This window comes from Canis lupus, chromosome 12, assembly GCF_003254725.2.
Source record: "Canis lupus dingo isolate Sandy chromosome 12, ASM325472v2, whole genome shotgun sequence".
Lineage (NCBI taxonomy): Eukaryota > Metazoa > Chordata > Mammalia > Carnivora > Canidae > Canis > Canis lupus.
The window spans coordinates 27477840-27499784 of record NC_064254.1 but is presented as its reverse complement, the minus strand read 5'-3'; the positions used below and the strand labels follow the sequence as shown (position 1 = coordinate 27499784).

Genomic DNA, 21945 nt, shown 5'->3' with positions numbered 1-21945 from the left:
AGGAGATAGAACTTTTTTACCAGGAAATAGTTCAAACCTATGAAACAAAACTTCAGATGATTCTTACTAAAAAAATGTAAAATTGCCTATGACATTCAGAGATCTGTCCCATGCTATAACCTGTCTCAGAAGAAGGTTTTCTGAATCCAATAGGTAATCCCCTTCCAAACCAGTTCTATTTTTGTGCTATAGTGAGCCTAGCAGTTTTGGATTTGTTGAGTGAAGCAATTTAAGAATTGCTTCCTGCAGATGGAGATGCATTTTATGGTGAATCATTGGAGCTTTAAAAATAACAAACTGCTGGAAAAGAGGCTTAAAATGATCCCCCAAATAGTGAAATCTTATCTAGCCCATCTGATAGAGCAATTGAGGGGAAAGAAACTAATTGAAACTATAGAAACAGCAGGAAAAGTTGACTATTTCTCTTTTTTTTTTATCCATTTAATGTAAAAGAAAATTGTCACATCTAATAGAGTGTCAAAAAAATGTTAACTAGATATAAATGCTTTTAAAACTGTCCTTTACCTTCCATAAGGTCACTGAACTGAGAAGCATGCCTCCAGCAGAAACACCTTTTGATGAAGGCTGGCCATTGTACATGGTTTTCAAAGAAATACCATGGTCCATTTTAACATCATGTCAACCAATTCCAAGAAGAGATTTAGTCTTTTCCAGTGCAAAGAAGCTGAAAACTTAAACTTTTAATTGAAAAAGCCTGAAGCTACTTTCAACTTCTTGTATTTAAAACTCAAATTATCACTTTCAGGATTAAAGAAAAAAAGAGAGAAGACCACATATCAAAGGTAGCAAAGCAGTGATTTATTATCCGTAGTTCTTTTTTTAGGAAAGCTGTTTTCAGTTCTCAGCACATTGTATCTCAATTTTATCAACTTAGAAGAAAATATTCTTCTAAGATAATGCCCTAAGTATGTGTAAATTTGAACTCTAATAGAATAAGTTTCCAAATAATGCAGCAGTTAAAATAAAATAATTGCCTTTCTACTTCAGAATTCGTTTTAGGTGGGAATTCTTCACATTTAATTAGTACATTCAATAGACTAAGGGGAAATATTATGACCCCAAACAGAGACCCCAGTTTGTTTGGGATACCCCTGCTTATTCTGGTTGCCCTGGCATCCTGTCTAGTTTAGTACTCATCAAAGATGTTTCACGTTATAAATAATTTTCATTATCATCATCATAATCGTGAACAGTTACATGAAACTGAGCTGAATGCTTTCTGCCCAGTGAGCTCTCTCTCATAGACCTAGCATCTCAACTGTGCCCACAAAGCTAACAAAATTGTCCTCAGGAAGAACAGCTATGTCATACATGGTAATTGTATTAATAAAGGAATATTTTTTTAAAAAAAGAATATTCCTTTAAGCTTAAAAGGAACTTAGCCATGCCATGTTCCCACACACATGGGCATCTTTCCATGTAGTGATAACAGAAGTATAATGGTTAAATGTTTTTAGTGCAGCCTTTCTTATTTCATTGATATGGTAAGTAAGTGGTCCAATACTTTAAATTCTTTAGGTCTTTGAGTCAAAGTTTATTTTCCCTCAGGTGCCTAACCCCCCAACCCCAACTAGCATAATAACACAGAGGTTCTCTTAATTGTGATCAAAACCAAATTATTTTTTTACAATCACAACTTATTTTGACACTACCTAACATATTCACTATGATACCCATGGATACTTCAAATATATGTATAAAATTAGCTGTGGGGCAGGCCTGGTGGCTCAGCGGTTTAGCGCCGCCTTCAGCCCAAGGTGTGATCCTGGAGACCCAGGATCAAGTCCCACGTCAGGCTCCCTGTGTGGAGCCTGCTTCTCCCTCTGCCTGTCTCTGCCTCACTCTGTCTGTCATGAATAAATAAATAAAATCTTAAAAATAAAATAAAATAATAAAATAAAATTAGCTGTGTATTGTCCTATTCTCATTTTGGAAACTAATCTGTATTCTTCAGTTTTAAGAATGGCATCAAAATCTATTCAAGTTATCCAAAACATCATCAGTTAAATACATATTTTTTCCTCTAAACATCTATTAAATCATTTCTCTCCATGCCTGCTTCCATTGAGCTTATCTACACTTCTGCTTGGATTTTGTTGACAACCTCCTCCCAAATGGCTTTTCTGTATATAATTCAGAGTCCAGGCAGGAGACAGAAGCCATATGGTAATTAGGAATATTTAATGTGAAGAACTATTAACTAGTAACAGAGGATTAACTCCTAAGCGTCAAAGAGTACATTAAGAGTTTAGGTATAGCACATGTAGGGAGCAATCCTTACCTTTAGGGCTAGGGAAGAATACTCAAAAAACAAATTTGGAAAACACACACACACACACACACACACACACACAGATTGGTACTTAGACCACCATGGAGAGTATGTGGTGACTGGATATAGAAAAGTTCACTGAGCTGCCACAGGCCAGGACTGGGAAAGAGGAAGCTATCCACTGAGGGGCTGAAGAAACTGCTGAAGTATTGCTGAAATCCACCAGGAACCTCATGGGAAAGCCATCCCCTGGGAATCTAGGGACCTCACTGAGAAACCACCCACAGGGCTATTACTAAACTTACTAGAATTTTGCCCACTGGGTTTCTGTGAAACTCTATTACAAACCACCCCTAGAGAGTCAGCAGAACTGTCTGGAAAGCCACTCTTGGGGGGTACTGCTTGCTAAGAATCCATTTGCCCACTGGGACACCTGACTTTCACAGAGAACCCAGCTGGAACACGGGCTTAGTGGGAATTCGCTAGGAGATGCTGCTGAAACTTGCTACGGGTGAGCAACACTGGGTTTCTTGCATATGCCCAACAGGAGTAAGAAGAGAAGAAAGGGCATCCCTTTTTTTCTCATTGTCCCTCCAGTACATTTTCCACACCGTAGCCTCAGAAAGACAATTCTAAAACACACTAGGATTATTTATCTGCCTAAAACCCTTTAATAGTATAAAAAGAAAGAAGGGTGGAGAAATGAGTGCAAGAGATGATGTGGGAAGTCAAGGGTTGGTATTGATGACCACAATTTTATCTTTCTATAGAGGATGAAATGAAGTCATCTCACATGAATGTGAGACACAAGGCTTAGAGACTGGGAAAGATCTGAACAACCAGTTTTGTGGGAGGAAAGGAGTCAAAGTCAAAATTAATGGAAACGTTTTGCCAATGAACTGGGAATGTTACCTGGACTAACACAAATGTGTAGTATATGCTACAGGCAGGAAGCTGCATGACTTGAGGGTCTGAACTGGGTTTGGGATTGAGGAAATAATTTCTTATAATATGGGCAAACATTGAGTGGCAAATTTTATATTGTTCCTTATAATTGTATATAATTGTATACTAGGTTTTAGTATCGGGACCTTAGAACTATAAGCTAAATATACCACATCGTTCAAGGGGTAGGCATTAAACATGTTTCTAGTCAGCAGTCTCCGATCTATAATTATTGAGGGCATTGACTCTGTATAATGAGGTTTGGGACAATTCCATATGTCCCCCCTTTTTCTTGTAGTTTGAGAGCAAGTCTGATGCATCAACATATTTAGAGGCAAGAACTCCTCTAAATGTCTTGCTTTTTCCCCACATGAAATTAAAGCATAAACACTCGATGAAAGTGAGAAATTGGAATAAATTAAATTTCTTGTTGCAAATTCAATGTAGGAATGTGGCAATGTTCATAAAGAATGTTTCCATGTTTATAAATATTTATCTTTCTAGGGAGTTATTTACTATTCCTTATGTGTGTGAGGAATAAATCCCTCCCCCAGCAATTTTGTAAATATTTCTTAATATCAGAAAAGAACAATCCATCAACGCTGCATGCACTGTTTCCACCTCCCTGGCAACAGTTGCATTCACCATGGAAACCACTGAGTAGAAATTGTGTGTATGTGAACATTAGTGAGGTCAAGGGAATGGGTGAAACAGCACTTCGTTGACTTAAATATTTTAAGAGAATTTTTGTTTCTTTTTAGTAGGAGTTGAAATAGCATTTTAAAAGCTTAAACCAACTCTTCCAGCCTTAAATAGCCTCGAAATAGGCACATTATCTTCACGGGAAATTATCTGAGAACTCCAGAGCTTCATAAGCACTGCATTTACTGATTCTGTTAGATTAAATCCTGCCCAAATTGCCCTTCCAGTACAGGGGACTAGAGACCAGCTAATTTTGCAATGAACACAGAGTAAGAAAATCTATTATGAAATTATTGCTTGGTCACAAAGTCTAATCTTAAAACCCTGAGATATTTTTTAATCGGTGGAGGTAATTTTAGACGTGTGAAATGATATAATCATTCAACAATTATCAATGTATTCTTTTATTTTTCTCACCCACTGGTACCCTCTACCTCATGCTTTTTTCCCAACCCACTTCTCTTTCTATTAGACTCCTTTCTGTTTGCCCTTACCCCACCATTAACTGATTCGGATTCAATTAATTGTATGTTTTACCTATGCCCACCTCCTTTCCCTATCACATAATGAGCAGCTAGCTGAGCAATGTCAGCTACAGTGCCAGACACATTCTCAGGTGTATTTCATTTAAGTTATTTGGGTTATGGCCACATTTACCATGTTAGCTCCCTGTTTGAGGTTTGATATTTTCTGAGGCTCCTCTCTTGGAAGCAAAGCTGTATCTCCATTTCAAAAGGACTAGTGAGTCCCATGGCAAAAGAAATGGAAAAGATTGCTCTTGCTGGGAAGGAAATTTCAGATCATCCTTCGCTACCAACCTAAAACTTTTCATAACGTGAACCATGGCTTTAAGAGAGAGCAGGAAGATGGGGAAAGAGAGAGAGATTATAACATAAATTCAATCTTCCTTCACAAAATATGCACAGGATTGAATTGGACAGATCCTAGAACAAGAACAAAAATATTTTGTATTGTTGTGAATCATCCCTATTTTGTGTAGTATTTCTTCACATGTAATTCTCTTTTATTACTGCTCATATCCTTTTTCATCTTCTCTGTTTCTACCTTTAATAAAATCTTTTCACATAAAGCAAAAAGCTCCTGGAAACTGAAGGACATTTTCCCTGAGCTCCCCCATCATGGGTATGTTACACAGACTGTTTCCTTAAGTTCACTTTCTAGGCCCCCTTAAGAAAATTTTGGGGTTTTTTTTCTATTATTTTCACACTTGGCTACTTTCAAAAAAAATGAAAAATGTCCATGATGATGATGCCTTACTGCAAGAAATAGCATCCTTTTAGGCAGCTCTGTCATAAAAACAAACTATCTGTGGATGATGTGACACTCGAGTCTCCACACACAGCTGACAACTCACTTGAAAAGAGTTCAAGAATTGTAAGGAAGATTGGGATGGGGGTGGGGTGGGAGGGTTGGGGGGTATATTGCTTTGTAATCAGCAGACTCGTACTGTGGTGGTGGGAAATTCACGAAAAAAGAGTGAAAGTTCCACTTGAACCACAACTACTTGGGATCTCATTTACATTCTCAAGCCTATGCTGTGGTGCTATAAATAGAAGAGCCTATACATAGAGATGGGTTATTTCTGCCAATAGTTATTTTATTTTTTAAAAGTACCTAGAGACATTATTCATAAGGACTCATTTCTGCTCCCTTTCCTGCCGAGAATATCCCTCTCTTGACACCGTGGGTGGTCAACTTTGAAATCCGCTAATGATCCATTAGCTACAAAGAGTGCAGGAAGAGTTATTTATTTTTTTAAGTTAATACATGCAGGAGTCCTTTTAGTTCTGAAAATTTTCAGGCTTCTGACTGTTATGTAAATAGGGGCATCCTTTTCAAGCCAGCATCTTGATTTTTGTATTCAGCTAAATTTTCTAAAGATAATTTTTAATACCCGTAGAAACTTAATGACAGTCATTTGATATGCTCACCATATTGTGACTTGTAATTGAAAATGCTATAATAGTTACAGTGCCAAAGTATACAGATGTTTGCATACACTTAGATAGGTAGTATTTTTTTAACTAAGCTTTAAAATGACTGAGTGAATGTTTTCCTACCATATATTGTTAAGTGTAATATACATGCAGTAGACCATATACCCATATATGGTCCTAGTAAAATAAAAAATCCTCTAAAATTTGTACTTTAATGGAAAAATATTGTATTTTCAGATAGACATTAGTCAAAAGCTAAAACATAGCCCCAAAAGAGAAAATTATAATGCCCTGGCATCCTTCTAGACACAATAGTAACTAATACCCATCAAGCTTTTATTCTGGGGAGAAAATATGTCTCAGGGGATCTGGCTTTTGCACAAAGTAGGCCTTGTAAGAGGGTCACATGATGACATTCTTAAAACACAGAATCTTGGGCCTCACCCTCCATCTCCTAACTCAGCATCTCAGAAGGCAAGGGCAGCCCAGGAATCTGCATTTTAAAAGCCACATGGATGACTCACTGGTAACATTCTGTGATGCCAGTCGTCAGAGCAGCTTTTAGAAGTTACTGACATTTGAATCCGCATATTACAGAGCTAAGGCCTTAAAATCCTTGCCTACTGCCTAAATTCCCTTTTCAGATACCTGTGCTGTATTTTACAAAGATTAGTTCATGCACTTATATTGTCTTCCTAAACAAGAACAGAAGCATTATTCCATGGCACATGGCTCTGTCCACAACATAGGTACACAACAAATATTGATTGACAGCAATTGGCAATAAATACAGTGTTATAGTCTACAGGTAAGAACTTCACCAATATCTGGAATGTTTCTCAGACCTACTTTTAATTCAGAAAAGTGCCCTGACCTTCTTAGAGGAAGATTTGCAAAACGGTTTTCTATATGGTTCCCAGGTCTGTGAAGGGTAAGATTTTTACAACTTTTTCACATTTAAAAAACTGTATTGCTTATAAATATATTCCCTCATAACTAATTAAAAAATTAGGGGTTTTTTTTGTTTCCAAAAAATTCACAGTGATATTACAACATTTAAAGTAAATTGGGTCAAGGAAGGTGACACTGGTTTAATCATTGTTTCCAAACTTGGTCTGTTACCTAGGTCCTTCAACCTCCAGGCACTGACTTTCTTGGTCAACACTGCGATTTCCTTCAGGGTGTGGAGAGGTGTCATTTGACCTAAGTGACAGCAAACATAGCTGACTTGCTAGCTTTTGAAGAAGTTGAGATATAGTAATGACATCTTTGGCAAGATCTGAGTGGGAGAAACCTTTAGGTCCGGATTAATACAGCTGGTGGCAAAAAAAAAAGGATTTTATTAAAACTATTGATGAAATATCTGGCACTCCAGGATATATTTTGGAATTTGAGGGTACAATTTAAAGTGAAATATATAGACGCCTCACCATCTGGCTTAAAATTTCAGTTGGCTAATGTGGATTCTTTCTAATGGAATGCTAATGGAATATCAAGATGGGCAAGAGGGCTCTGGACACTTGCTCCTGGTCAGCCAGATAAGGTGATCTTCCCCTTTCATGGAGCATTTCCTAGAGAATTTCCATTTCTGTCTCTGCTCTAGCTGCCTGCTGATGTACAGATGCACGCGGTTAGTCATCTCCGCATGAATTTATAACAACCGACTTCTTCCAACACCTGATGAAAGCAAAAAGGAAATGAGGCTTGATTGATCAATAGGATATGATTAAAATTAGTGCTTTCCTCGATTTGTAACAGAAAAACATCTTTCCTGCATTTCAAATCTGGGTGGGTCTATATGATTCAAGCACTTAAATCAATCAATATTTAGATTCGTTTATCTTTCATATATGTGGCATTCTCCTTCGATATAAAAAGACTAATTTGGTCTTTCCAGAATACAGCTTTCAGGAGTGTTATACTCCGAGACTTTATCCCAGAATACCAGATGCTTAATATTGAGCTTTTAATTCCACATTAAATGAGTGGAGGTGAAATTACATGGGATTTATCCATGGCCCCAAGCAACATTAAGTTCCAACCTAACACTTGAAGTCACACCTGTCCCTGCCAGGTGGTCTGGCTATGCTTTTACCACTATTTTCAGGCAAGAAGGAACAGCATTGGCTCAAGGGTCCTCAAAATTCTGGTTTGTAAGCTCCAAAACAAAAGAGTTTGTTTAGGGTGCCTTAATAACCATATTAATGACATTGAGCCTTGATTTTCTTCCCACCTCCGAAAACCTATGAGATTCTATATCTGTCTAGTAAGTGTAAAATGCTATGCAAGTTGCCATGAAAGTTATAAAATGAGTAAATTACTGGTCTCTCATGTTTAGCACCTTACATGTCAGCAAAGTCTGAAGGTCTCAAAGCCTCACCCACCAAAGCTAGATTTACCTGCTATCTAATACATAAATTCTCTCCAGAGTGCTTCATCCCATTAACATAGAGAATTAATAGAAAATACATACATATTTGGAAAGGGAAGCTCTTCCAATTTCAAAATCAGGTATTCATTAGTAGGAAAGAATCTGATACTTTCCTGCAAGTTAATTTATTTTGGACTAAGAGAATTAAAAGATGGAAAGAAGGTATGAAGAGACCACAAAGACCACAAGTGGAAAATTCTCTGGTATGGGCAAGATCTGCAAGTAGATTGGGAGGCTGAGTCATGAAACAAAAGATGCTGGCATCCTAATTTTGGGGACCATGCTGGCACTTATCTTTAAGAGTTAGCAGTTGTGTTTAGAAGATAAGATATAAGCAAAGGGGAAAACTCTAAAGATTCATACATGGCAAGATGTGTGGGCTAAAGCAATAAAGGGAAAAAAGGGCATCAATATTAAATAGTATTCATTTAATTGCAAGTGACAAAACCCCCATTCAAACTGGCTTGAAGATTAAAAAGGGGGTTAAAATCCACTGGTTCAGGCAGCCTCCGTGGCTCAGCGGTTTAGCGCTGCCTTCGGCCCAGGGCCTGATCCTGGAGTCCCGGGATCGAGTCCCACATCGGGCTCCCTGCATGGAGCCTGCTTCTCCCTCTGCCTGTCTCTGCCTCTCTCTCTCTCTCTCTCTCTCTCTCTGTGTGTGTGTGTCTCTCAAGAATAAATAAATAAAATCTTTAAAATAAATAAACAAACCAACCAACCACTGGTTCGCATTACTACAGAGTAACAGTTGGATCTAGTACCCGAATAATATCAACCATCCATCTGCTCCAGTCCCTTACATTTGCACTGTTAGGCATCTATCCTCTATTCTTAGCCATGCTCTCCCCTCGGAAGCGGCAAACACTACCAGCAGCTACCAGAGTAGTAATGTCTACAGAGAAAGCTGTCAGCTGTCTTGGCCTTGGGTCCATCCTGCACTAATCACTGGGATTGACACCAGGAGTGGGGCTCTGCCCTCCAGGTCAGCGTGTGCTAAGAATAGTGGAGGAGTGGTCCGCAAAGGCAAGCTGGGGCTACTTTTACTTTAAAAGGGGGGGAATAGATGCAAGGAAGGCAGAAATACCAGATTTCCGGTCACCTTCCCCCCTGAAGAAGGCTTGCCCAGCAGGTGAGCATAGTTTTCAGCTCTGCTTTCACAGACACTCTCAGCCTGGGGCCACCAAGCCATATTTGAAGCTGGAGAGATGTTTAGTCATTACGGCTCCCCACAGTGCTTTTCTTTCCAAGTTACCTCAAGGGTGGCTTCTGGAAGACTTTGTCCTCAGTGGAAAAAGCTTATCCCCAGCTTGAAATTCTCCTCTAAGATGTTTTCTTCTAATATACATTTGAAGCACTTTACTGAGGCAATGCCACACATATTTAATGAAGTCCTAGAAAGGCACCCAGTGAGAAACAAAAGGTGAGATAATTCAAAAATAAAAATAGATGGCTTAAAATAGAACTCATGGCTTCAGGCAAACTATAAAGCTGCTAGTCTTCTTTCGATGTGAAGTACACAGCTACAGATATTTTAAAGTTGACAGAAAGAGAAAGGGGGAAGACAAGCTGCAGTTTTCATTTTATTTGTGTGTGTATTTGTGCCTGTGTGTGAAAGATCAACTGTTTTCTTATCGGTTGTATCATTCCTTTTCCCTCCTCAGTGATAATGGAAACTGGTTTTGTGAGTGTCCACGGCTGTACTCAGGCAAGATGTGCCAGTATGCAACCTGTGAAAACAACCCATGTGGAAATGGTGCCACCTGTGTTCCTAAATCCAGGACAGATATTGTCTGCCTCTGCCCGTATGGGAGGTCTGGACTCCTCTGCAAGGACGGTAGGAGCATTATTAAGCATGGTGTGGGGGCAAAAGGATGTGAGGTGTAGACAAGTCACTCAGAGGAACCAAAGACAGTACCTGACTGATCAAACATGTCTAATCTTTTCCTTGGTTCTTTTCAAGTCAATCCAGACAAGAACTATTAATGAGACTGATCACTGAGCAGGTATTTCTCACAGCCATCATGTAATTACAAAGGAAGTAATGAGTGCTCCCTGAGGTTAGACTACAGAAAAATCTCTGTGTTATAAAATCTCAAAGTCATTCTAAAGATTTATTTATTTATTTATTTATTTTTATGATAGACACAGAGAGAAAGAGAGAGGCAGAGACACAGGAGGAGGGAGAAGCAGGCTCCATGCCGGGAGCCTGACGTGGGACTCGATCCCGGGACTCCAGGATCACGCCCTGGGCCAAAGGCAGGTGCCAAACCGCTGAGCCACCCAGGGATCCCCTCAAAGTCATTCTAATGCTCAAAGAGTAACAAGGAAAATCAGATGCAATACATAAAATCAAAATATTTTATCTCATTTTGGCAAACTGAGGACACAATATTAACAGATCTAGGTATTGTAGACCAGTTTTGTTGTTGTTGTTGTTGTTTTTAAACAAAGACAGACATATTAAAAACCCATGACATGGTTATTTTAAAGCAAGAAACAAAAATCACAAATAATATCCATGGGCCTCTCCTTAGGAAAATCTAGTATGTGGAAATCCTAAATCACAAAAAAGAACAAGATACTATAATATAAGATTGTTTTAAGAAGTAACTTGCCTAAGAAGGTAATATTAGCTTTGATAAAGAGAAATAAATATTTCTAGAGATAATTATAAGTATTTGGTATTAATATTTCATCAACTCAGGATTGGACTTGTTTCATTTTTATTTTCACCATAAAAACTTTATTGTTTTTTTTTTAAGATTTAATTTATTTGAGGGGGTGCAGAATCTCAAGCGGATTCTCTGCTGAGTCCTGAGGTCTGACAGGGCTCAGGCTCACACCCCTGAGATCATGACCTGAGCCGAAATCAAGAGTCAGATGCTCGCCTGACTGAGGCACTCCAGTGCCCTCTACCATAAAAATTTTAAAAAAACAAAGCTTACTACCTCTTTGGTGTTAGTGGTATTTGTTACCAAATTCTAGAGTAAGGTTATCAAAGTGAGCAGAGGTCACTATGCCCCAGGTGCAAAATGAAACAAACCGATCTAACCTGTCCTGCCTCCTCAAAAAGCTAGAGCACCACACCCTGACTTAACAGGTATAAAAATTGAAACTAGATAAAGAAGAATTTGTGACTAAAAGGTATTGAAATTTTTGATAATATATATCTTTAAGGGAATTGGGACAATGGATTTATACTTAGCTGGAAGAGGGGAAGTTAAGAAGTACAATGAGTTTCATTCTCTTTGTGTCAGAGTTATGTCAGAAGTTAGCCAAGTCACTTTTATAATAGAAAAGGCATTGTACACCCAATGGAATTGAAGTTTTACCTTTCCAATAAAAACAGAACCATTCATTCTATTGAGGTAAAAGCTATTGAAAAATGCAGTTGATCACAAAAACATTTGATTACTGAAGGATGAATCATCAGTGTCGCTTTGTAGTTGAAAATCAGACTGATCACATGAAATAAGAAATGAAGATTTTTTTTTAAGTAGGCTCCACACCTAGTGTGGAACCCAGGGAGGGACTTGAACTCATGGCCCTGAGATCAAGAACTGAGCTGAGATCAAGAGTCAGATGCTTAACTGACTGAGCCACCCAGGTGCCACAAGAAGTGAAGATTTATAAGCATGTCTTCCCGTATTTACAAAAAAGCTGTTTATTCCCATCTCTTGCTCTTATTAGGGCTCCAGAGATCCAGAGATTAATGGACTATTGAGACAGGAGATATTAGCAAAATTTATTAGTCTCCTTGTTTCATTGTAGGTAAGAAGACATTCATACGTGCAGAGGAATTTCTCAAAATAATTAACCCTTCCACTAATATATTCCACAAAAGTGCCAGAGCAATTTGAGATTCCTGCCCTCATGAAGCTTACCTTCTAGCTGAGAAGATCAAAAGAAAATAAAACAGCTCACAACACAGTATAAAGTTTAAGAAAAGAATTATGAAGGAAATAAATAAGGAGTGTAGGGAGTAACTAGGGAGAAGGGTACTCTTCCAGGCAGGTGCTCTTGACAAGAATGACTCCAGAAGAGTAGAGATTTATGCTAAAGCCTAAAGAATAAGAAATAGGACATATGAAACCAAGAAAACAACTATTCAAGCAGAAGTTTCAGAAAAATGAAAGACTCTGAAAAGAGCTAGAACCTGGGGTTTTTGAAGAATGAAAAGGTGCTGCTCTAGCAGAGCATAAGAGAGCAAGGGAGAAAACTGTATCTGACATGAGCAGGGCCTACATCATAAAGGGTCTTAGGCACATGGGAAGGTTTTAGACTTTTATTTCTCAGTGTCTTAAGAAGCCATTGGAAGGTTTTAAAGAGGCAGGTGGTATGTATGTATTTGTTTAAATCATTCTGACTGCAGAATATTGATTTTAGAAGGCTTTTGTCAGTGACCCTGACAAAAGATAATTTTGCCTAAAACCAGGGAAGTGGAGATGGAAATAAGTGGGTGAACTTGAGATCTGTTCTGGAGATAGTAGTGACAGAACTTGCTGAAAAGAGTGTGAGAAGGGCTGAATCAAGAACATCTAGAGTTCTTTATTTTATTTGTTTGGACTATAGGTATTTTATTTTATTGTTGTGCCATGAGGAGGATTCAGAGTATAACAGGGTTTTAATAGGGCATTATTGGGAGATAAACAAGTTTTATTATGTACAGATGAAGAAAAAGATGCCTGTTAGATATCCAAACGGAGAAGATATATATAAGCAATTGGGTAAATTACGCTCAAGCTCATAGGAGAGTTCAGGACTAAAGATATAATTTGGAGAGTCATCAAAGTAGAGGTGGTGGTTAACACCATGGAATCAGAGATTATCTAAGAAGAAAGTGTAGACAAAGAGGTGAAGAGAGCCAAGAACCAGAGTTCCACTATTTACGGATCTGGTAAAGGAGAGAAGGCCATGTGAAATGCCAATACCGTCCCCAAACACCCCTCCCACATTATCTTTCAGCCCATAAATATTGTTCCTCTGGTGATGTTACATTACCTTAGCTTAGATCTAGAATTGCATTAGATAAAGAATTGCATTCAACAGTTTATTTTGGAAACGATCTCAAGAAACTGCATAAAGAATTGCATTCAACAGTTTATTTTGGAAACGATCTCAAGAAACTGGAGCGAAGTGGAGACTTGGAGGGAATAAAACAGGAAAGGGAGAAAGTCAGTACAAAGATGTCCTGTGGGGTTGAACTGTGGCCAATTGTGCTCGATTCTGAGACCTTATGAGGAACCATCTAAAATGACAACATTGTCTGATCTTAGGAGGAAACGTTTTACATTTCCTAATCATCATCATAGGATGATTCCGACAATTGCCTGCTCACAGGACAAAAGAGAGATGCATTTAACCATTGACTCCTGGTTCATTTTAACTGAGGGTTCCCCTGCAGGACCTTATTTTCCCACACTTCTACATTGCCATACAAAACTAGCAAAAGTGCAAGCTCTTGCAAGCATCTCAGATAAGCAAAAGAGCTAGAGAAGCTGGAGATCAATAGGAGGAAAGAGAGCTTAACACATCAACACTCCAGTAACAATCACAAAAATGCCCAAAGTGGCAGCTCCCTCCAGGAGCCATCTTTACTCCCCCAACTAGTACAGGGTAGTGTCCCATATCATTTCTTGGACCATTCACTGTTACCAATCTGACCCTCAGGAGATTCTCTAGAACATACTGAATATATATCTATTCAATAGAGAAAAGCATAGAGCAAACCGATAAGCATAGCTGGTGCCCAGTTGCAACCACACGTGAGAAAAGGCACAGACTAATATCCAAACTCCGTTTTTTATCTTTGCCTTTTTGTTAATACCAGAGGATGAAAAATCAGCCAGTTTTATCAGCAGTTGTATTTGCTACATAGCACTTTTCTTTCAGATTATAGCCATATCTACCATATTAAATAGATTCTTTGGAGGATAATAGGAAATATAATTATGATGTTTCCTACCTTGTTGATGTTTCCACTGGGGAATTCTTCCCGGGGCAATCATGGCAGTGATGACAGGAGCCAAAATAAACAAACACTGCAAATGGAAAATTCACAGCTGCCTTCCTTTGTAAAGTGCTTTACTTTCCACATTCGTGCTCCTCATTCACACTTCCTGTTGCCTCTTCCTATATGCAAGAATAAGCTCTTCTTGTTTTCTTAACCACATCATTTTAAAGGCAAAGGGGGGAATGCTTTATCTTGTTTCTTGCTCTCTGTGTCCCTTCTAAAAATATGTCTTAATTTACTGTATCCTCCCAGCCTGCTGCGCCTGTCAATGGAGCATGGCTTTTGAAGAAAATAGTGTAACATGTAGCTTGAAAGCCTAGACCCTGGAATCCGCGTGGCTGGGTTAAAATCCCCACTCCCCTGCTGCATAGCCTGCAGAGTGACCTTGGGCAAGTCACTTGGTCTCTCTGTGCTTCGACTTCAAACAATCTACTAATAGAACCTAACTTACAGAGTTCATGAGAAATAAATGAGATGACTCATGTAAATTGCTTCACATATCACTGGACACATAGAAAATGCTTTTGTGTGTGTGTGTGTGTGTGTTTTTTTAAGAGCGTTCAAGCCAAGACTCTGACCCCACAGAAAACTACCACATCTTGTCATTGTGGGAAAGAGGGCTGGATCTCCATCCTAGCTGAAAAGAAAACTCTAGAATGTCAAAGGAGATCAAAATTAATTTCCTTTTTAAGAATTTTTCTAACTTGTGACATTCTTTGCAGTGATTAGAGACAAGCCAGGGTATTACAAAGTCAGGTAGGAAAGCAACGCTCCAGGGATACAGATAATCACCAGGCTATTTAAGGACATGATACCTCTATAAAGCAGCTTAATGTCAGGCTGGCATTTTGTAATGGCATATTTCAAGTATATGTAATTTTCTGTCATGTAAGCTCGTAACTCTTTTGATAGCATCCACTCTGATATGATCCAGCTTTTTCTCTCCGACTCAACAGCTGTTTGATTACCCTGCTGTTAAACCCGTCTCAATATCCCTCATTTCCCTCCATGTTTAAATTGTCTATTTTCTAGCTCCTGGTTACAAAGAAATGTTAGAGGATCAAGCCCAATCCCAGAGGGGAGCAAGGAGACAGGGGTGATTGTGGCCACACAAGAAAGCACTCAGGAAAGTGATTCCTCTTGTTCTGGGTTGAAGGCAACCTTTTAGTGTCCTGCATTTTTTTTCTTCCTTAAGAACTGAGGGAATTGCCTCTCCTTTTGCTCAGTGGGAAGGTTCACACCTCCTGCCTTTCACCTTTTTTTCTATTTCAGCATCTGCAAAGAAAAAAAGTTAGATTGGCACAGCTAAAAAAGCAGCACTTAAAATAAATATATATATTATTGTACACTGAAACGTTCTTGAAAAATAGCTTTGATGGACTCCTGCAATCCCACCCACTGCACTGAATTAACACCTTTCTTTCATTTGTGCAAGTGGCAGTCGCTGCAAAGTTACAGTTCTTGTTCCAATAATTATTACTACTAGTTTGTGTTTATAAGCGAATGAGTCTGTGTGTGTGTGTGTGTGTGTGTGTGTGTGTGTGTGTGTGTATCTGGGAAAGATGTTTCCTAGTCAGTCTTTCATTAGGTTTAGAAATTGCTCATGTGTCTCTAGTTACTTCTGTCATCTTTCTCTGAAGGCATTTTTCTTCCTAGCAATGAGTGGTGTTGGGTTTAGTTATATTACACACACACACACACACACACACACACACACACACACACACCTATTAAAAACAAGATAGTAAGGTATTTTATCTTGGGGAATTATATTGGTTCCGGCAGAGCCACCAGTTTCTCAAACAATCTATTCTCTCCTTTCTTACTAATGCATCCCTGATTGTATTGGAGGCAGTAATGTGCCCAACTAAAATGTCCCAGCCTCCCTTAAAACAGAGGAGCCATGGAACTAAGTTATGACAAGTGAATATAAGCAGAAGTGTTCGAGGATTGTACTGACCTCTGGGAAAACTCCTGAAGAGCGACATGACTCCCACCCTTGATTCTTTTTTTATGTTCATTCTTTTTTTTTTTTTTTTAAGATTCTATTCATTTATTCATGAGAGACAGACAGAGAGAGAGGGGGAGAGTGAGAGAGGCAGAGACACAGGCAGAGGGAGAAGCAGGCTCCATGCCGGGAGCCCGACGTGGGACTCGATCCCAGGACTCCAGGATCACGCCGGGGGCAGAAGGCAGCACTAAACCACTGAGCCACCCAGGGACCCCCTTTTTAGGTTCATTCTAAGCTTATAATGTGTAAGAGGTGACTCAAATTCCAGAGGTCATCTTGGATCTTAAGCAACCTTGAAAACTGAATATACATGCTACCATGATGAAGCAAAAAAGATGGAAAAGCTTAATTAAGTCCCTGATAACTCTGGAACCACACCATACCATTCAGCGATTGTCCAATGTCACACATTTTTGTTAATGAGGGAGAAATAATCTATTTTGCTTAAATCTCTACTATTTTGTTATACATTTTCTGTTATATGTAGCTAAACTTCATACTTACTGATATGGTTACTGAACTTTATATCCTGATATGTTTTCTCAAATATTTCTGATTTTATTTATAAGCTCTTCGATTCCTTCTCAAAGAGAGAGAAAGTACAGGATTTCTTGTGTCTTATTTATTTTCTTTCAGTCTAGGAGATTTAATAAATTACAACTTTATAAAATATATTTTGCAACCCAATAAAATTATGGTATGAACATTATTCTAATACTGTAAAAGAAATACCAAAGCAAGCAGCAAAATGAAAATGATACTTTTGCAAATTAAAAAAATAATAAGACAACAAATTTTAGATCTTACTTATGAAACATTACCTCTTATTTTAAAAGTACCCCCATGAGGCAATTTGTAACAATCACACTAAATGAAAAATCAAATTAATTTGTAGATTTTCACATCTCAATTCCTAGGAAGGCATGCAGCTATTATTGTCTGCTTTTATATTTTTTTTATTGTCTGCTTTTAAACAGAGAACAAAGAATATTCACTATCAAACTCTTACTAACCATTTACCTCTGGAACACCAGCAGTAGAACACTAAACTGCAAAGACAAAATGTTCCTTCTGTTCAATCCAGCACTTTGTCATTGTTTAGCAACCTCACAGAATTTTCCCTCCCCACACAAGCATTTCCTGCTTATTAAAAATGTCTTTAAAATGGATAGACTGCACACTGGAGTAGAATTGTCTCTCCTGAATATATTTATGGCTAATTGATTTTGTAGACATTTGCAGAAACGTAGACCTCTGCAGTTTATCCCATAGCTCGCCAGAGAATTGAACTTTGCAGCTTTGTCAGCCCAGGGCCCCCCACAAAGAGTCGATTTTTTGGTATCAAATGAATACTGTCAGATCCTACCACACCTATCAGGTTATGCTTGGTTGGTTTAAGAGCTGTGCTAACGTGATGCACCTGCCAGTTACCAAGCAATGGAGAACACAAACACATTTGCTGTACATTAAAAAACTCTTCACAGAAACAGAAAATTGACTAGAGTCTGGGTAAATTTATGCTTCGTGAAAGACTGTAAAGTCAACATTTTATGAAGAGGCAATGGAATTTATTGATAGAGAGGAATGAAATAAACAGTGATGGAGATGCCGGTGTGTGATGTAAATTGCCTACCATTCCATACAGTGATTAGCAGTTACTCAGTTCAAGGCATTTTTTGTTTGTCTATTTCCACTGACACACTCATATTGTCTTTTTGAATATTTTGTCATCCCATGACTTTGTGCTTGAAAATAGCTTCCTCTGTCTCTTGGGATGAGGTAAGAACTGCTTAAAAGAAAGTGCAGACCTGACATGGACAGATCCCACCTCATTCTGTAGCCCCCATCTTATACCCTCTGTCAGTTCACACTACCTTGTATTTATCCTTAAAATGTTGGCTATGTATCGTGTGAGTCCTTCCCTCAGACAGTCAGCTCTGTGATGGTAGATATCACATCTGCCTTGGCCATCACCATACCTGTGGAGTAGGAAATGTTGCCTGACATATGGTAGGCTCTCATGTTTTTGCAGAAATGAAAATTTGAAAGTTCTACAGAATATTCAACTAAGCTCTTACCTTGAGCCTACTATTATGCCTATTACTTAAGAGCTAGTCAATAAGTGTCAAATTGAAAAAGTAAACTAATAAAACAAGCAATGAATGAATAATCTAATCTGGAACATTTCAAAAAGTGTGGTCCACAGTGTTGTAAGGTGGCCCATAAAAAAGAGTGTGTTGAAATGAACTCACATCTACTAAGTGCTCACTATATGCCAGGTCCTCAGCTAAGTACTTTACCTTCATCTTCCTATATGATCTACATAATAACCCAATGAGGTATGTCATCATTTCCATTGTGCAGATAAAGAACCTGAGGATCAGAGAATTTAAATAATCAGACAAAAGTAAAATAGTTCATGGGTGATGGGTAAATCTGGAATCCAGATCTCCCTGACTTCAGCCTCTTTTTTTAAATAGTATATAGTACTCTGTTCTCCTTTTAGGAATTCAAGTGTATAGTAGTGATGTGGGAAACAAAGGCAAAAGAAAAATTAAATGTCCTTACTCCCCACTGCCCACTGACAAGTTCTTGAGACAGGCAGAGTGACCTTCCTCTAAGAACTCAGCTGCCCCGATGTTGATACTTTACTTAAGGCAAAAGGCGATCTTAGCCCTACCTCCTCCACTCTTCCAGGATCCGGTAAGTCTACTTTAACGTATAAAAATTCCTTTAGAAATTTCCTTTATCTCTAAACCCCTCAAGATACGTGTTGGCAATCATTTCCCCAAACATATGACCCACCAACGTACATCTGACTCCTGACTAAGGTTTCATTAGTCAGTAATGAATGACCTTTCCTCAACAGTAGCTAGCCCCATCAAGGTCTTGGAAACTTTGCTTCCAAAATTCCTTAGGGACCTAGGATATCCCTAACCCCCTCCCTACTTGAAAGTATATAATGGACCACTCCTCATGACCCCAGCACAGCTCTTTCTGCCCAAAGGTCCTGTCCCCATGCTTTAATAAAACTATTGTTTTGCACCAAAGACATCTCAAAATTTCTTTCTTGGCCATCAGCTTCAATCCCAAAAGTCTTTTCTACATCAGTAGCACAGTGAAGCTTCTGAGAAGTCCTTTAATAACACAGCATTAAACCAAGAGTTCTTCTGTCTCATAGAACAAGCCTTTCACAAAATACACCACAGTAGTTCCCCAAGTGGTATATGTACACTCCACTGTGGTATATTAATTTTCTTTTTTGCCTTAATCTTTTAATTGCTACTTTTCTGTATTATGATGTCCATATTATATTAGTGTATTTGTATACCAATAACAATTTTAAATTACCATATTTGGGCCATGATCTAAAAAGTTTACAGACCACTCATTTAGACTATTCCCTTTCAAACATGGCCTGGATTTTTATTAGTTACATTGATTTCAAAGAATTAATTTAGAGAAGCTTATTTTAAATTTTGGTTGGAATGTTTAGGACATTTAATATATAAAATTTATTATCTATTTCCAATTGGTTGATATTGTTAGAGGAAACAATGGAGCGGCATATTCAAGAGCTACTTATTCGTGTTCTTAAAGTACATTAAAGCCACCCACTCACCCCAATACAATTAAATTTACTTAAATTTGCATTCTTTTAGCTCATTCTAACTGAGCTGTGAAGAAAGCAACAAGAGGATACAGCAGTAGAGTGACAAGTGCCTCTGCTAATGCCAGCAGCAATCCCATCATAGAAAGTCAAGGATATATAAAAAAAAAAAAAAAAAAAAAAAAGAAGAAAGTCAAGGATAAAATGTCATATGGCCATTTTCTGGAAATGTGTTCATATGTGGTAGACATTCCCAGACGCAAAGAGTCACACATAAGGCCACTGAGACCTAAACTACATAGAATAAGTAGGAGCTACTTCTCCTTTTTCTGATTGCAATTTAATAAAAATAAAAATGCTTACATCATACTATACATTTATCAATTAGGGTTTTGTTTTGTCTTCATTTTTCTCAATGAGTCAAATGAATTGATACTTGTTTTCTTATTCTTTGTACTCTTAGCAAATGATGACCCTTCAATAATTTAAGTGTCCTTAAAAGTATTCAACTTTGATGAGGAAGCACATAATTAGTGAATATGAATTCCCATTCATATAATTAGGGAAATGCAAGTTATATTTCACATATTTGATAAGAACAACTAAACCTGAAAAGATTGACGCTTTTAGAGGTATCATTTTGTCAACTCAGACAGATAAACAGTTTTTTAGAGAAAAACAATAATCCATCAAAGGAGCATTTTGGGAAAGCATATCAATTACTGTAGAATTGATTAGTCAAAATAATTAAACTGATCATTTCAATGCTCTCATGTTCTATATCTATGATTAAAAGACTTGGCAAATGAGTTCTGGGATTCCTATCATTATGCATTTGTGAAACGGCACATTTCACAAATATTAATTGTGAAATATTAATTGGGGAAATAATGAGAAAAAATAAAGAGAATATGTCTGAAAATTAATTATAATTTGTAAACAAAGCCTGACTTAGTAGGTACCTTTGTCGCATTAATATTATCCAATGTATCCAACATATACATGCTTTCTACAATATTAGCATTCCATATGCTTTCCCTGGCCTTATCCCATCCCTTACCCTTGAGAAATAAAGGACAAATCCAAAGGTAAGGGTAAGCAGTCTTAGATAATCAAGTCATGATCCCTGTTTGGTTGTAATGATGATTTTATAAAGCCTGAATGTGAATGTGAAGTACAAAAGGGAGTTCTACACATCCAATATCAGTAGTATGGCTCATGTCTCAAAATGTAGGAATCACTTAATGTGAACCATCATTCCCAAAGGGCTACTTGAGTCCTTATTTTTATAAGTAGGATGTGTTGTAGGGATTTACAAAGAACTGGGCTTCCTCTTCATTTCTGAAATTTCAAAATTTGTAGAACAAAGAATACCTTGCAAAACCTCACCTATTAATCTATTTTAAATTAAGAGGTTTTCTTTTCCTATGGGTTAAACAATAGACAAATATAGGTATATTCTTAATTCCCTTGTTCTAATGAAAGCACTTTGGTCCTGAGTAAGGGATTTGCGGGAAGTGAATTAACTCTTTCCTGACTCTGCTATTCTCAATAAGTTCAGAGCATAACTAGTGCCTTGTAAAGTTAATATGGCTCTTTGAAAGTCAGCACTTTACTGCCCATTTCAATTTGCATCCATGACTTAACACCTGGCAGGGAACATCCAGTCTTTTCCAGAGGGCAAATCTAAATATTGCACCTAATGATTCAGTCTCAGAAATGACATTTTGTAATTCTCTTTGCCATTCTAAAGGGGCCAAGGGTATTTTTGAATCTCATCTTTTTTGTTCTTGTGTATTAAATCAACTTGAAATTGTTAAAGTGAGACTCTTTCTGCCCTGAAGATGTTAAGCTCTAGAGAAAGAAAAGCTGTCATCAGAGTGAGTGGTTGATAATTCTGCTCATTGGAGTGTATCCCTGTCAGTCTCCAGGTAGATGGCTTAACACACACCTTGTTGACAGCTACCACCAAAGGGGGATTT

The 21945-nt window shown here is 37.9% G+C and overlaps 1 protein-coding gene across 1 annotated transcript in view; it reads left to right on the top strand.

Moving 5' to 3' along the window:
• The window catches only part of EYS (eyes shut homolog), a 1522493-nt gene that overhangs the window by 1395789 nt on the left and 104759 nt on the right, over positions 1 to 21945 (top strand). Inside the window, exon 33 of the mRNA XM_025419151.3 lies at positions 9991 to 10163. Within this exon, the coding sequence (XP_025274936.3) occupies positions 9991 to 10163 (173 nt within the window). The remainder of the gene's footprint in view (positions 1 to 9990; positions 10164 to 21945) is intronic.